Source organism: Scatophagus argus, chromosome 10 (assembly GCF_020382885.2).
Source record: "Scatophagus argus isolate fScaArg1 chromosome 10, fScaArg1.pri, whole genome shotgun sequence".
NCBI classification, from domain to species: domain Eukaryota; kingdom Metazoa; phylum Chordata; class Actinopteri; family Scatophagidae; genus Scatophagus; species Scatophagus argus.
In genome coordinates this window covers 13496206-13514084 of record NC_058502.1, presented here as the reverse complement: position 1 = coordinate 13514084, position 17879 = coordinate 13496206, and the positions used below count along the sequence as shown (strand labels likewise).

Sequence of the window (17879 nt, the reverse complement as noted above, 5' to 3'; positions counted from 1 at the left end):
CTGATCTGCATCCACCCCACTGCCAGGTTATCATGGTTAGCATCCAGGCTGGAATGGTAGAAGTGCAGTAGATGTAGTTCGAAATAATATATATATATATATATATATATATATATATATATATATATATATATATATATATATATATATATAAAACGTCCAGACTGATGACTGGAAATAAGTAACTAGAACTAAAAGTGATGCTTTACAAGTGACATGGAAGAAGATACCCAGAACAAACAACTTCACAGCTGTTGCTTAACTGTGATTTCCTAATTGAGAAATGTGAAATCACAAAAATAATTGGACTGTTCATGCTGGACCTTTGTTCTAAGATTCTAATTTGGAGAATAGGTTTTCAGAGCCATTAATAACGCAATTTTCAGAAAACGCTATTTGGTATTGCAAGTAAAAGTTTCGTCTTTTTAATCCTCGAGCTTGTCGTGCAAAATGCAAACCCTACCAGGCTTCATGTAGTGGACCCTATACTTTATTGCATCATAAATTTGTAATAGCTGGAAAATGGAGACTTTTGTGGTTCCAAAGAGCCCATTTGCATCCATGTGTGACAGTGTGAGCAGCTTAAGCAGAACTTTAAACATGGCAACAGTTTTTGTGGTTTTATATCACTGTGTAAAATGAGTTAGGAGTCACCTCAGAGCTTCATGAATTTTTATTCCCAGAAACAGCGACCTGAACCATTTGAAGAATATACAGTTTATATATGCATATTTTTGAGCCATGCACAAAAAAGAACAGCTCGCTCACTTCCAGACTCCATTCCTTTTTTTTTTTTTGATTGCAGTCTTGCTCAACCACCAGTAAATTTTCACCTAATTTTAGCACTTCTCTGTTGCACAGAAAGCGGATTGATTAACTTTTTTTTTTCTTTTTCTTTTTGGAATAGCCATTGGTACTTTCACAGTGACAATTTAGGGTCCCACAGTCTGTTATGCTTTTTGTGTTAGCCTTGTCAGTCCTCAACAACTTTTGGCATTTTGGCATTTCTTGACACAGCTGCCTAAGGAGGTTCAGTGCAGAAGAATCAACAGGGAAATGAAGCTATAAAACCATGGAGAAAATACTATCTCTGAATCCAAGACCTGATCGTGGGAACAATATTTAAAGTAGGCTACAAGGTGAAACATTTAGCCTAGAATTTTAGGGTGAATTAGGACACTGGATTGAAGATATTTACTATAGCCATAGACAAATAATGCATGTCTAAGATAAAACAAACAGATTCTGTGCTGTTGAGCTGGGCTTTCTCCTTCACTGAATTGGAACTAAAATGGCCTCCAAGTGTACTGAACAATGGGGGTGAGCATAATGCAGTGTGACTACTGAGTGACTTGACTGAGATCCAAAGTGAATAAAAGGCCTCACTATGTGAGGCAGCGAGGCTGAGCTGCTGCAGTGCTCAGGACTTTGGCGGGTGACAGTGCATTAGAACGCTTCACACACATTTCATTTGCCAATAAAATCCTAGTGCCATTTTCCACATGGCACATACTCCGTGTCGTCAGAAACTGTAATGATCAAATACTCATCTGCAGCTATACAAACAAGAATCCGCATTTAGTCGGAAAATGGGCATGTTTCTTAGCTTACATGAAAAGCTTTGATGTTTGCAGTGAAGAGATGTGAAATTTCCTTCCCTCTTTATCCCCTTTTTATCAGTTTGGTGGCAGTTTACTTAAATCACAAAGCTCGAAAATCCAGAGAAAATGCTGGTATATTTGATACATGCAGTGATTCATAGTGAGTGATGCAAGCACTCAAATTAATATGTGAAACAGAGGATCGCTACTCAAGTCTGTGATGTCACAGTTATTTCTAACCCACTTCTTATACTAACAATAATTTTAGAGGCTGACTCTGTAGGCTCATCAAATATTTATTTGAATATTTTGCATACACATGAGCGTCAGTTCTTTGTAGCATTATCTGATTTGAAACAAATTGTAAACCCTTATCTGCAGAAAACATCTTACAGTCAGTGTCACATTTGTCAGCTTTCTCCGCTGTTTACCACAAGCCAGTGACAACACTGAAACACAAAGCGGAGGCGAAGATGAGCGTGGTTACATGAACTAAAATATCTGAAAGAATCAAAGTAATGTTTGCATGAAAAACTCAGATGACCTTTTTGTATTAAAAGAATTACTTCACAAAACAATTTTCAGTCTTTTAGCTTAAGATAAATGTCGTTTTTGTGAGGCTTCATTAACAGTGAACACCTTGAGGAGGACATGCATCTCTCAAGCAACAAGACTCTTTGAAACCCTTCAAGTTCCAACCGAAGTGTGACATAAAAAAATGAGACACTTTTCCTCAGACAAGGCCAGACTGGTAGGCTGACCACAAGACCAGACAATGCCTTGTGAAGGTGCTTATTTAATGGAGCCAGGTGCATTGTGAAATTAAAAGCTTGTATACATGTTAACACCAGCATTTTACTCTGAAATGTCTGTCTGTAGTTTCTATCTGGCAACTGAACGCCCCTTTATGCCCTTGATTTATCTTTTCAAAATAAATGCACCAAAGAAAGCGAAATTTGTGTAGAGATTCTGTAAAAATGATCTACCTGTCTTTTACTTAAAGCTGATTCTCATTTGTGTTCTCTGAAACTATAGCCACTCCTAGCATGGATTTAAAGCAAAAAATAAAATAAATATATGTCAGCAGAGCGTCCACACAGACGCTGACGCAGACACAGTCACTCATCCACCTATGGCAGCTCATCTGGGTAGTCGTCAGCCCACTTGTTTTGCATGTGTGGGATGTGGGCGTTAACCCACACAAACACAAAACACCAATAAAGTCAACGACAGAGAATGAAATCTGTCTTGTTGTGAGTGCCGCCACTGTGCTGCCTCCTTTTACAACTTTTATTCATGAAATGGAAGAATGTGGTAAAAATACGACTGCATAAATGACTCATCCAAGTAGTTGAGGATGTCGTTGTGTCACTGTGGTTTTTAAAATGCCACAGTTTGAAGGAGTGAGGTTTGTCTCTTTGTCCACATAATCATCAGTAAGAGCAATAGTTAGGAGCTTTAACCTTTAAAATGTTATTATTCTCAGTCTGTGTGAAACACTGATGGGGCATTTCAGTGGCATGGCTGCAGTATACAACCTCCTGCTTTGCTTTTCTTTGATGTGCTCTGAAGCCATCCTCTACCAGGAACTGAGAAGATCAAAGACAAGCGATTTTATCAAATGGAGCCCTTGTCGACTGTTTGTAATGCTTTATTCTTCATCAGGAACACCCACTCTGTCACCACGATGCCACAGGAGACACAGTGCTCTTTTAAAACCCAGCGGTGATCCCCCCGTTATCCAGATGAAAACGGATTTATTCAAACCTCCCATCAACCAACCCTATAAATAGAAGCTTGTGGAAAATCTTCTGAGAGGGGGAGAAAAAAAAAATAAGCTGTGCTCTTAAGCTGTTATTAACATGCTGATAGAAAAATGTCAAATGTTGTTTTGGAGCAGAGAATTTTTGGTGAAAATAATGCTTCCTAGTAATATTTGTGATTTGAGCACAAGATTCATTAAATGATAAAATTATCTGACAAAAATACACAGCTGAGTCATACTTTCTGGTGTTACTGCACATGCTACTTGACTGCAGGGTGAGTTGTAATGGTGATTTGCATCAGAAACTGTATGCATTATTGCATAAGGGCTCTAGTGAAATGGTAGGTGAACGATACTCAAAATGAGTTCATCATACACTCATCCAGTGAAATTGGAAGCAAGAGTGAGTCTAACAAAAACATTAAAAATACCATGGGCATAGTAGTATGAAGGTGGAATATTTCTAGAAAAAAAAAAGTGTATCTGTATTAGTGTGCTTCAGGAACATGTGAGGTAGCTTCAGTCAGCAGGAGTAAACCAAACAGTGGAACCACTGCAATTGATGTTCACCTGTTCTTCTTGATTAGAAAACTGCCACCTGTTCTCCACGGTGCCATTACAGCAACTGTTAGTTCGGTAAGTGCCACCAGGGAGATAGCTGCATAACATTCCCGCTATCATTATTTTTGCCCCAAAATATCTAAAGGTTGACTCATTATTTTTGCTTCAGTGTGTCGTGATGAATGCCCCTCCTTTGTGTCTCACAGTAAACGCACCTCACCTCTGAAGTATGCAGCATATTCCTCTGGGGTTTTTCTCTGCTATCAGTTAAAATGCGAGCAGCTATGTGTCAAGTATGGCTTCCTTTGTAATTCAAAAAGCTACACAAGCATGTTAGCTACAAAAATTGCCTCCCACAACCTGGTGACACTAATGAAGGAAACCATTATAACCTTATCGTAACCATTTACTGTTTAATGTTCATTAAGCTGACTACCTGTGAGAGTGTGTTTGAATGTATGGGTGTTAACTGTGTGCGTTTATGCACACGTGTGAATTAATACTGCGAGAATGTCTACTGATAACACCATTTTCTTCTCTTGCATGGTAATTATTGCTCATTTCCAACATACAGTGAAAACACGTTGCATTGCTCTATGGCAACACTATAAAGAGTAGCTTAGCAGCTTTGAAAATGCTAATTCTATTTAATATGTTCAATCTAAATATGTATAATTATCAGCTGCTGCAGATTTGACTAAGCACTAAACCCTTAAATCTTATCTACAAGTTTTAAATGTTGCATTGTATGAGCAATGTGATCCAATCACAGGCGCTGCTGCTTCCACGATCCAAATCGTTCCAAGTGACACAGATGCCAATAGAAAGCAAAGGATGTGTCCGGATTGGCCGCTGTGGGTCTTTGTAAGGACGATACTGACACAAATGTATAACACACAACAATTATCTTTGGATTTGCAGCCATTTTAACTCTCTGCTGATGTGTAGAAAAACAGCCATTTTAAATTCACAGCAGTGATTGTGCATTTTGAATTCAGTCCAACCAAATCAAAGACCCCTTTTAGGTGGTTTGGTTTGTGCTGCTGTGGTCTTTACTACACCCAACTCCTCTGGCAGCTTTGTTCTTGAAGTTGACACATTTGTGAGCAACTACAGTCTATACATCTATGTGTGCTCTTTGTTTCATGGGCCATCACATTTCAAACATGCAGTAAGGGCAGAGAAGGGAGTGATTGACGTGCACATTTGACTGACATGATGACTATCTTATCTAGGCATACAGTAGTCCATTAACTCTACATCTATTTCAGCATAAGGGAGGAAGATGCCAGGATACTCACCTTCTTTAGGAGGCCGTTTCACTTCTGCACTCAGATTGCAGATCTGCCCAGCTTGTAGTTGGGGTGACAAGCAACCCTCCGTTTGTGGATTTAAAGGCAAAACCACGTTGTTGAGCATGAGCATGCTCTCTGATTCTCCATCGCCTAAATGCTGAGGACATGTGCATTTTGTGTACACGATCCCACACGTCTCCACTGTCCCTTTTTCTAATTTCAGGCAGTTTTCCAGCCACGTACAAAGCACTTGACACCCAAACTGGCTGGGGCTCGCCTTATTCAACACCAAAAACTCCACAATGGACTTCTCCTCCTCATCCAGCTTCTGTGGTGTCAATCCGTTATAATCATAAGGGAAAACTCTCCGAAGTTGGACGAAATTCTTGTCATACAGCAAAAATACATAAATATTCTTTGAATCGCACAGGTACACTATAGACTCATTGACTTTGAGCAATTCATTGATCTTTTCGTGAGAGTAATGATCAAACTGATAAGCAAGCAAAGAATACTCGGAGCAGCTCAAGTCTCGCTTGTATAGCTTCAGGTAGATGCTGTATTTGGTAGGATCTGGGTTTTCCAGCGTCCATGTACAGTTTGTATAGTTCTTAGGAAACATTTCAGTCACCGAATATGATCCATAAATGACCCCCTTGACCAGAGTGGAACACCAATAATCTTGGGCACCAGTTAATCCAAACATAACCAGAAGATAGGTGGAAAATATATAAATCAACAGGTTTCGAACAGCCTTCATCCTATGTCATTTGGCCTGCAAGGAGAAATGGAGAGAATTACATATTTTAAAGCAGACGCCACCGGAAACATGATGAATGATCTCTATCAGGTCTGATTGATGTGCTTCACACATTTCTTATGACGTCCTACCATGAAAAAGGAAAAAAAAAAGACACATTGACCTCAGCAACATGTCTTGTGCATCCCCATCCTGTCTCCATTATTATATTTTGTGCAAACATTGCCACCTTGTGGTTGCTTAAGCCACTTATTTATTTATTTATTTATTTTGGGGGGGGGGAAGGTGGGTGCAATAATGTGAGTCATTTAGACATCTATAATTGGGTCGTATTTGGTATGGCACAATCCCTGGAGATATTCAAATAAAGCTGTTTAGAATATTTGACATGAGACGGCAAACAGTGAAAGAGGTATCCGAGTGTGTGCGGAGCTCACAAGCAGTGGGATGCAACTGCTCATTTTACGCAGTAACCAGGATCTTTCTCAAATCAGGCTGTTTTCTTCGTGATTTAGTCTTTTTTTCTGCACACGACAATTAGATAGCATGAAGAAGACAAATTCACACTATAAATGTCTTTCTGCGTCCGCCTGGACACCATGGCTCCTGTCCTCCTGCGCGCTTTCGGTCCACTAACACGACCTGCATGTCTCCGAAATTCAGGGCTTGACATATTTGACAATGCAATTTGATAAAGAGCCAGCATGCGAGTGCGTGTCCGTTTGTGTGTTTGAGCTTGCGTGCGTGCGTGCGTGCGTGGTGCGTGCGCGCGTGGCTAAGTGTGTTTGGTGCGAGAAAGAGAGAGCGTTGGGGCGGGAGGGGGGGGGGATGCAATGCGATGTCCTGATTGCTTTAATCCTACAGGCAATGCAGCTGTGAGCAGTGTCACAGCAGAACGTGCGTGTGTGCGTGCGTGTCTCAAACTGTGTGTGCATGAGTGTGTCTGTGTCTGTGTGTGTGTAGGCGTTGAAATCCCAAGTAGGCTATATTAGATAGTAGTCTGGATAACACATAAATTTGCACTTATGTTTCTAACTTTGCCTTTTTGGGAGCAAAAAGCTGCCCGTCTCACCACATTAGGATAATATATGTGTTACATAAAGACTTGTGGAAGCAGCGTTGAGTGAGATCAGCTTTTAGCCGCGCTAAAAATCCATATGATTCCGCAAGATTCATGGCCAAGGCTGCACGAAAATCAGTATTCTGGAGACGTGAAATCGCTCGTCAAGAGACGCTGATTTTATTGCCGGGGCTTCTAAGAGCAATTTGGTCTCGAGAGGACATCTGAATATAGAGACACGGGCTGCATCTCACGCAGAGTCAGTTCGACGCTCGGCGCTTTAAAGTGATTTTTGCCTCTTAAGAGAGAGATCAGCTCTTAAAAATCATCTATTAAGCACCCTAGACTAATACACGCGTATGAAAGCTCCATAGCCGTCATGTTGAATAGACAGGACAAATATTTCACAGGGATAAACTTTAACTGACAGATGACATATGTAAAAAAAAAAAGCTTTTCAGCTGCTTCTATAGCTACATGCACTAATAATATTATTAATAATAATTGCAATAATTAAGAAAAATAACAATCTTACCTTACACTGCGGAAGCTATGGCTATTTTTCCAGCGTACTTGGCCACATCCTTTATAAATAAATTCTGCAGCCCTCAAAAGAATCGATACTCCCCATTCCCGACAATAGAAGTCCGGCGCAACAAGATGGTTCAATGGATGAAAATAAAATGCGTTACACTCCGGGCTGCCCGCTCATATCCCCCCCGTCTTCTTCTTCTTCTTCTGGGTTTTTCCCATCAAAACGAAGCGCAACAACACACGCCAGCCACCGAGAAAGAGAGAGAGAGAGAGCGAGAGAGAGAGAAAGAGAGAAGCGGGTAGAAAGACCGATCGAGACACAGAGAGAAAGAAGAATTTTGGGAGTGATGAAAAGAAGAGAGCAATTCTTATAGTATTACCATAAATTAATTCGGCAGACTCCACGTCTCTATTCCTACTGATATGTTTTTCTCCGATAAGTCGCTCAACCCCCCCTCTGAGGATAAAAAGAGGGAGAAAAAAAAAGATCCGTAGTGGGTGGATGTAAGATGTTGGGGGGCCAGTGAGTTACAACAGAGAGAGAAAGACGCGCTTTGCTCGGTGCTTGCAGAGCTCCAGGAGCAGGCTGCAATATCACGTCACACACTCAGCCGCTAAGATAAAGCACGTACGTACGCTTCTTACTGCCGCTGCGTCTGGCACCACCAATACTTTCTTCCCTGCCCTCCTCCTTCCTTTCTTCCATTCTTTTTTCCCCCCCTCATGTATGCCTCCCCTTAATTCGAGTCAAAAGGGTCCCCCTCACCCCTCCCCCCGAACTGGACCCTCTCAGTTGTGCTCTGACAACGCTGCGCTTTGCTGCTGCAGCTCCAAAACAGGAATATTTCATGGACTTTTTTTTTTTTAACCCCCCCCCCCCCCCCCCCCACACACACACACACACACACACACACATTTTTGTGTGAGGGGAAAGGGAAGTGCATGAGAATAATATGATTATAATTAACAACCTGTGCGCTCTCTCAGAGGGACCTCGCTGGTGTGTTTGGTAATTTTCCCCCTTCTCTCCTGATGGGTGACAGCCGCTGTTTTGATTTCTTCACTGCTTGGTGGTGTGCAGCACGCTGCACATCCTCCTGTTCGCCGCCTTCACGCTGCTGGAAGAACAAACGCTTGTGGGGCAACTTGTGCTCTCTTTGGAAAGTTGTTCTGGGTAGTCTTGCACCTTACAGGTGCATCTATATCTTGCTGGGTTTTGTTTTCCTTCATCATCTTCTTACACATGTGTTCTCTCAAGGTAGTGCTTATGATCATATATGCAAGGTAAGAATAAGATGTGCTCATGAGCTACTTGACAAATAGGCTAAAGGAAGTCTCTCAGCTTTATGCCATTTTCCTTCTTTCAATTGCTTTGCCCTGACATTCAGAGAGGCATTCAATTAACAATCAACACTCAATTAAATCCACTGTAACCTCCAGGCTTCAGCAGTTGCTCATTGACAATGCGGCATCAATGGCTGTGCAATAGCCTTCATTGCCTATTGGCTGCATTCATGGGAAGAATGGAGCTATGATGGACATGGGGACGAGGAGTTACAGTTATCTCAATCGCCTGCTGATCACACTGCCTTCCCATTGAAGATGGAGGGTTTTTGTTCGCATAGGTGGCTCCGTTTTATTATGTGCAAATAAAGCATAGGATTTACAATTACAGGCCTATGGTTTTGAATGAGAAATGGATTTGCATGACCTTCATACATGTTGGACCTGCATATTCATATTACATATTCAGAAGTATTTGCATATTAAAATTGGAGACATTACAAGTAGATTGGTCAGTGTAGACAGAGGTAATTGATCTCCCAGTACAATTTGACTATTTTTTCCTCTTTTTTTTTCCTCGTTTCTTTTGGAGGGTTGGGTCAGCTTCTCTAATCATTTTGCTGTGCACAGTTAACTCCCATTAGCTTGGCCGTCTTTTTCAGGCCTTGACTGAATCCGTTCCATCTGAGCAGATGCTGCATGAAGAGCCCATTTGTTTATTTATTTCCAGGAAGTTTCAGTGTGAAGTGTTTGTAAGCCAGCCCTTCCGAAGAATGCTCCAGAAATGAGCGTATACAGCCACAGCAGTGTGAGAATCTGAAAGAACTTGTTTATATCCCCAACATCCTGTACCAAGAAGCGTTTACAACATTGTTAATCTGTTGCCAAACTTATAAAGGAGATTGTACTCATTCAGCACAGTTGGTTGCCGTGGCCTGTCACTGCCATAGCTTTCTAATTCCAGTCTTCCCCTGGCAGCCAGCAGAACATCAGGGGTGACCTCGAGCCAGCCCACTTTCCATGGCCATAATGAAGACTTTGGTGTTTAGGGAGCTTTTGGCTCAGTAAGCTAAGAGGTGGAAGAAATTCATGCAAAGTCTTATTGAACAATGAAAACACGCTGAAGTGTATCTCCACTCACTGATGCATGGGAAGGCCAATTGCCAAGCTTCAGATATGCTGCCATCACTCTCCCCAGCAAAGATGTTTCCAGAGTCCAAATGGCACCCCACATGTTTGGTCATTTTGCAACTTGTAGAAAAGATGAAGTACACAATGAGATGTGATTTCATGTGGTCAGAGTTGAATAAGAAATAATGACATGGCTGGGAAATCAGCTCTCGGCTGGAATGGTATGCATCATTGTGCAGTCACAATAACCGTGTGATCTCTCCTGTGAAAGATTTATTCCTTGCAATGGCCTGAAAGTTAAAAATGAATAAAACAACAAATTACATCATATGGTCTGCTGTGGTATGTTCAAGAGAGTGCATAATTTGCCTTATGTTCAAGTCAAGAGAATGTCAGATGGCTCTGTGTAAAATAGACTGAAAAGCTGGGGCAGCAAGCATTTATTTAAAAACATATAGACATCCCTAAAGTCTGTTATTTTCCACAATGTCTTGATATTGAATCTGGTTACTGGCCACACAGCAGGTCAGTTTGTCCCTCACTAATATCTCTAAAAACAGTTGTGATATTTCTCATCTAATAGCAGTTGCAGAATCTGTGGTATTATTCTGTCAACTCAAGAATCTGTTTGAGCACATGGATTTTGAATTATTCATGACCTTGCATAAAGAATAGCCCTATTATCACCTGCTCCTGTTTGTGTGTCTGAGTCTGCACTCTCATGCGTATGTGTGTGAGTGCCGAGTAGTACGTGTGTTTGATATAATGGCTGTTTTACAGCATTCGTGTCCATTACAAAATCTCATACGATAAACATCAGGCTATTGATCATGTGATAAAGATCAGTTTATTGATGTTAACCAACCACTATGAATCATTATAGTATGACTGCTTTAAGAATATATGAACTCTAACTCTCATATAAAAATTATGGCTTTTCTTGGTGCCTATCGGTGCATACAGACAGGCAGACCCCCTCTCTCTCACACACAGGCAGGCAGATAGGGTAAAATCTCTAGACAGCAGTAAAATGTATTCAGACTTTCAGCTCAACTCAGAAACCACCAGGTAGCCCATATGTTACATTTGTTTGAGCACGGTGATAATGGGCTCATCCCTGTGTGAATCTCAGCTGGTTAACTTATTGGTAAACCGCAACTGAGCGTGCAGCTTGAAGTTTTTCTTGAATTGCTAAATTATTTTGTTTTCCTGTGCAGCTGTGGAATAATTTGTTACGACTACAGAAATTATATATTTCTTTAACGGTCAGATCTTGGAGTACATTCTTATCTCTCTAAAAATGCACTACTACCCTTTCTACAGCAAACGGCCATGAAGTGTACATCTCCCTTTATATGCCAGTAGTGTCATATACATGGCTAGTTAGGTTTAATGATACTTGTGTGCTTAAAAATGTCACCCTTCTGTGGCTCTCAATCGCTGTCTTGTGGGTTGTCATGAACTGTGCAGACATTCGTGGTGCACAGAGGATGAATCCTATTGACCTGATTGACTTTTTCTCTACTACTACCAGGAGGTCAACATTTTTGCATTGGAGTGAAATATTCTGACAAATAAACAACACATTGCTGTGAAATTTCTAGAACATATTCACGGTCCCCAGAAAACAAATTCTGCTTAAAATGATCCCCCAACATTTCATCTTGCATCAAAGTCTCTCCCATTGAAGTGAAATCTCAAATGCTAACAGATAGATTTGCAAAAAATACAATACAAATATTCATGTTCCCTAAACAGCAAATCCTAATGACATCGTTGAGTTGTCCCTTGAGGTTGACATCAACTACTGGATGATGTCCATGAAATCTGGCACATAGAATTCATTGTCCTCCCACTTTGAATCATTTTGTGATCCTCTGATTTTTCATGTAGCGCCATCTTCAGGTCAAATTTTTAATGTATTCAGAACTTTGATTTTTGATCATACACCTGCAAAACAAAAGAAATTCTGTCAGCCTCAGCAGTATGTTGTGTTTGGTTGTAATTAGAAAACTTTAGCATTCAGGTTCTGCAACAGCTTAAGTGAAGATAGTGAACATGGTAAACATTATACCAGCTGCATATCAGCATATATGGTATTATCACTATGAGCATGTCAGCATGCTTATTTTAGCATTTTGCTCAAAGCACCACTGTGCCTGAGTACATCCTCACAGAGCAGCTGGCATGGCTGTAAACTCTTGCTCTTGCTAAATTTTTCTTGTGAACCTTTGTAAAAGTCCAAAGGGTCTCCTTGTCTTCCAGATTTAATGTGAAATAAAAAAAAAAAAAGAAACAGTAATTTCACAGGAATAACTCCCAGATCTCTCACTATTTAGAGCAACACGACTTAACAAAGAAGCAGCACCCTAACCTGGCACATGAATAGAAGTGCATAATCATTTTCCCAGATACAGCAATGCCAAAGAAACCTGTGAAAAGAGTTTACAGTATGACCAGGCAAACTGTAAATATCTTTACATACTGTAAATCTTAACATGTACAGTGAGCGCGCAGGTACAAACACTTCAAGTCTGACTCCGTTAACACTCACAAAGTATTTGCATTATGGATTCATGCTTAGAGTAATGCTCTTCATGCGACATGTCTATTAGATGTCACTATCAGTGTATACAGGCTTGTGTCTTATGGTTCGATGCAATCATTACACTAATGATGTACCGCTCTATTAACAAATTAAAGTGTGGGCACTTTCCTTGCATCCCTTCAAGGGCTGTTTTCCCATTTTTCTTCATATTTAATTAAAAACTGTTGCAGAAATTGTGGAGTGCTGCAGTCGTCGTGAGGTTAATTGCTTGGGGCAGTTCTTGCACTTCTTCTTGTATGGCAATCATAAACACTTCAAGTGAGTGCAAAGGGAAATATATGTTAACTGTGTGAGATAATCAATGTCCGTCAAAAAGATGCATAGTTGAGACTCTTTGAAGATATACTGCACATGAAATCGATGTATCAAAATGACTTCCCATGTGTGGGATATGAGCCTTTTGATTCCTGAGTGCACATGATCCTTGCTAGTCAATACCAATGCATTATTAACCACATTTATTTTGCTACAAACCCTATTTGAATTTTAATATAATAAAAAAATCTAGCGTTCATTCAAATGCAATGCTGAGGAAGGACATTAATATTGTTATTCTTGTGATTTTTTTCCTCTAAAAACATCAGCAACTGTATGAATAACAGTAGGCATATTTGCATTGTTGTCATATTAAGTTTGAAATTACGCCTCTGACACACTCTGGAAAGTAAAATGCCATCAAGAGAGTCTTTTATTATGTGAAATTTGTCATTAGAAGATGATCTGTCCAACATGTGCAAGTGAATGTCTTTTTTATTTGTCATTTATCAGTCAATCAAGGTTTCAGAGGTCCACTTTTATCAAATTGTTGTGTATGAAACATTTAATGACTGAAGCGTAAACATGTAAATATACATTATTATTTTACAAATGTGTGTGTAAATGTATTTCAAATGTTTTCCCTGACTCCTTAAAGCTCCTTTGCTGAGACACGCTCTTTTCAACATTTCAACTTAGACCCCATTTTAAATTTAAAATTAGAATGACCTTGCTTGATTAATGAGGTGAAATGTATAGTGTACTGACATACTGCACTCTGATACCCAATGCGGTAGGAACAAAGTCTTGAAACATCTCTGCTCAGAGACATCAGGCCAGGGTCCGTCTCATATGGTGTTTGGAGTCTGACCCTGCAACATCTTCACGGTAATTGGAAAAATCTCAAAGTCAGTAAGTCTATTGTGTAAACACACTTTATAGGGATGATATGATCTCATCTTTTAACAGCACTGACTGTGCTGCTTTTAACCCTTGCTGCTTCCTGTCAGGCACAGGAGCTAAAAGCACAGTTGAACCTTGAACCAAAATGTTGAGCGTGACACTGATAACACAGATGAGTCTATTTAGAAAATGAAAAGGATTTGGCTTTAGTTGAGGGTGGTCAGTTTGTTGGAATGGCTGGATTTTTAGGCCTAGATCTAACTGTGATTTCTGACTAGTAGTTGACATTCACAAACAGCCACAAATAATGTGTGCATCAGTGACAATCTGCTGACAGCAGAGTGTAGCATAACGATGATGAGGCTTAAAATGAGTCTGGGTGTTCCAACTGTGTGCATGTTATTATAAAATAATTAAGCACACAGTTGAGCAAGCAGACACCCACACCACAATGGTCAGTATTTGAATAAGCAAAGCTCCCAAAGTGTGGATGTACAGCTCACAATCGCAAGGAAACTGATGCTGTTGCTGCTTCAGAGGTCTGACATATTTGTAAAGAAGCAGGGTGTTTAGATGGAAATAATCACAAATCATTTTTCTTCAAAAGTAAATGTACACCAACCACCCAGACACAATCATGAAAACTAGTTTTGCAGGTGCAAACCAAGACATGCACCAACATATTACACTGCCGCTCTAAAAATTGCAGTTTTGCAGGTTTTAAATGATGAGGAGGGGGGGGGCGTTCAAGAGTCTGTCATGGTGTCATTTTTTTTTTTTTTTTTGCACACATACTGGCACTGTTGAGAAATGGGAGTTTGGGCCATTTTGATGATATTTTTGGTATTTACTGATGAAAAGTGTATATTATAATATGGATAATTAGGAATTAAAACAAACAAACAAAACAAATTAGAAAAGCTTTTTCCCCATTTTAGCACTTTATTGGGCTTTTTAAAGAGTAACCTTTTGTATCATTGGTGGCTGCACAAATAGTCACAAAAAAAGGCAATCAAACATCAACAGCATAATCCCCATGATGACAAATGTGCTTTGTATCAGCATCTTTCATTACTTTCTCTCCCACATCTTTTTGATGTTAAATATACCAGCCTGCTGTCTACTCAAAGGAATTTGCTTTTCAGATTTTCCCTTTTAGAAAGATGATGCTGACACCACCAAACCGGACCAAATCTCCCAGCCACAGAGTTGCTTGTTTACCATATGGCACACTATAAATATTAATAAATTCACTTTCATTTTTAATACATGTGTGAGAAACTGGGCATAATTCAGAAAATTCTTGGGAAGATGAATGTATGAGTAGAAATCAAATGTGAGGAAACCTGTTTGAGAGCTTTTCAGATGCTCTCTGGGCAGCCTTATTGGGACAACATACCATTAAGCTTCAACAGACAATTTCTTTATCTTTTAGAAAAAAATGCATCTATCTATCTGTCTATATAGATATGTATGTATAGATATATATATAAACTATGCCAGTCTCATGCATATAGCACTGCTTTACATTCTCCTCACTCTTCTATTTGCCTTTTCCATGCCTGGGTTTAGAACTGAATTTTAAATCAAGGTATTTTTTTTTTTTTCTAAGCATGGTTCCTGTTTTTTTTTTTTTTTTTTTTTGTCAGAGACAATGCTGCACTGCATGAATCCTCAGGGCTTTTATCCGTTTCCTTTGAATGTGATTCCAACCACCGGGCCTTAGACTCCAACAAACCCCCCCTCTCTGGCTGTGTAAATATTCCATGAGCCGCTGCCCCCACTCTGTGGATTGACAAGCATTCATGACTTGAAATCTTCATCTTTAACGGTAGGGTTTGATGATAGGGTTAGACCTCCAGTGGTCATGCTTTATTTACATATTTTCTTACATCATTCTTTGCAGTCATTTATGTGAAACAACTTGCGACCTCCCTTGCTATAGGTGTAATAATTCCAACAAGAAAATTAAATGAAAAATTAGTATAGTTTCACATGGGTTTTTTTATAGTATAGAGAACAAAATAAGGATGACTGATAGTATATCAGTGTGATTCATTAAGTACAAAAAGGCAGAGAAATCATGCTGACAAAGAGCTCTGGAAATAGCCCCACAGCTGCCAGGATATAGAGCTGTGTCCTTGTTAATCAAAGAGATCATAGGTCACCTTGGCAATTATCAATTCTAACTGCACACAATAACAAACTATCTTTCCAACAAATCACCTGCTACATTTTCATTTTCCCATTTAATTTATTTTACCGTGCGATGAGGAAGTGAGGGGGCGGGAGGGAAAAAAAACTGACACTCTTGAGGATACCTGGAAAGGAGCTGTTTGGTCATTATTAATAGAAAAGAGTATGAATTAACCCCATAATTCTGTCATTGCATTAGCATGATCCATTGTGCTCTAATCAATCATGAGCCACTAATCAGTCTCTGTCACCTTCACTTTTAACCCCTGATATCTACTGCACTGTCGTAAAATTGACGAACCTTCAAATCTTAGGCGTTCCTCAGCGATCTGAACAGGCATAGTTGGGTTTATTGATGATCTTACTGTGTTTGCACAATCCTTTCATCACATTCAGCTTTTCACTGATGTTACTGTATGTAGAAATCTGATTTTGGTGAGTCTTTCAACTCAAACATTCATGTAACCACTGACTGAATTGTGAGATGGGCTCTAGTAATATTCCCTTTGGCTGAACTTAATACTCTGCAGAATGTTTCACACAGACTTTTTATGTTAAATATGAATTGTACATCCTGCACATTTTCTTTGTACTAGTCTATGTGAAGCATACTTCTTCCTATGACAAGCCTCACATGCGCTATAGCTTTTGTAGCTCGGTGGACAACTCTGAGACACAGCTAATTAAAACGTCTGATAAAATAATTAGCCTCCCTGGCAGACAATGGAGAATGAAATTCTTTCTCGATCACTCAAATGAACTGATAAGAAACTTTTCAAGTATGTTACAATTTGCTGTCGACAGGACAACCACAACTCTAACTTTCTCTTGCAGACTTGACCTCTTGATTTATTTATTTATTTAGTTTTAAACCATACTAGGTTCTTTACCTGGATGAATACAAACATACCAGTACATACAGTATGCATCAAAACATGCTTAATAATTTCTACAACATGAACCATGTTCTAAGTTCTAAGTTACTATTGCTTCACCTGTCATAGACTTTCCTTATGAGCAGATTTCCTAACACTTTGAATGCTTGTGTTCAAAGCAGTGGTGACCAAATCAGCCTCCTTATTTCTAGTCAGCAACTTTTGAAATGACTGGGAGATTTGATCAACTGTAGGTGGCTATGACTAATTAAGTTAAAAATAACTCTGTGAGTCTGTTGATTTTGTATTATTTCCACTCTTGGGTTTTAAATATGCACTTGATAGTTACACATAGCCACACAGAGCCTTCGAGAACCTTCACCAGTTGATGTCAAAGACTTGTAGACAGGATGGTTTTTGTATTTCGTTGTAGAGCTAGTTAATTCTTTTGTTGTAATATCACTGAGAGAAAATGAAAGATTGACTGTTACTTTACTCTTACATAACCCTAATTATAATACAATATAGTAATACGGTAATAATATGTTTTTAAATTAAAAGAGAAAAGCTTTTATGAAGGACTAACTGATGTGTTTGACGGTCGTAACATTATCACAGGTAATGCTGACAGAGCTTACTGGAGTATAAACTTCCCCAAAATCTAGCACCAAACAAAACTGCTGACATTAGCCTAAATTCAGATAGCTTGCAGGACCAGCTTCTGTACAATGGAGAAATAATACGCATTACCTAGTCATGATTGGCATCTTTTTTAAGACTAACATGTGAGCCCACAGGCTATTTTAGCTATTAATTTAACAATGTAAATAAAACCAACGTGTTTTAATCCCAGGTCGGATGCTGATGCTTTGCCACTCACTTACAAAGTACCCTTTAGCATGTTTGGCCAATCCCCAAAGCCTTCCTGTGACAAAGTATTTCTAATATCTGTCTCCAGGTTGAAAGTCCCATATGTGGCCCACAACTCTAACCCAACCTCCACCTGTCCTGGGAATTTTCCAAATTATGTTGGTTGTGCACTTCCCTGATC

At 39.6% G+C, this 17879-nt stretch overlaps 1 protein-coding gene and 1 long non-coding RNA gene across 6 annotated transcripts in view; one reads left to right on the top strand and one right to left on the bottom strand.

Moving 5' to 3' along the window:
• Positions 1–3746, top strand: part of LOC124066086 — a 46270-nt gene extending 42524 nt beyond the window's left edge. Inside the window, exon 3 of the long non-coding RNA XR_006844539.1 lies at positions 3267–3746. This is a non-coding gene — a long non-coding RNA (uncharacterized LOC124066086). The remainder of the gene's footprint in view (positions 1–3266) is intronic.
• The window catches only part of adgrb3 (adhesion G protein-coupled receptor B3), a 108872-nt gene extending 100872 nt beyond the window's left edge, over positions 1–8000 (bottom strand). For all 5 annotated transcript variants that reach the window (XM_046402178.1, XM_046402181.1, XM_046402180.1 and 2 more), the window contains exons 1-2: positions 7578–8000; positions 5229–5997 (exon numbers count right to left, since the gene is read on the bottom strand). In XM_046402178.1, the coding sequence (XP_046258134.1) occupies positions 5229–5982 (754 nt within the window). In that variant the 5' untranslated portion in view covers positions 5983–5997; positions 7578–8000. The remainder of the gene's footprint in view (positions 1–5228; positions 5998–7577) is intronic.
• Positions 8001–17879: the final 9879 nt, after the last annotated feature.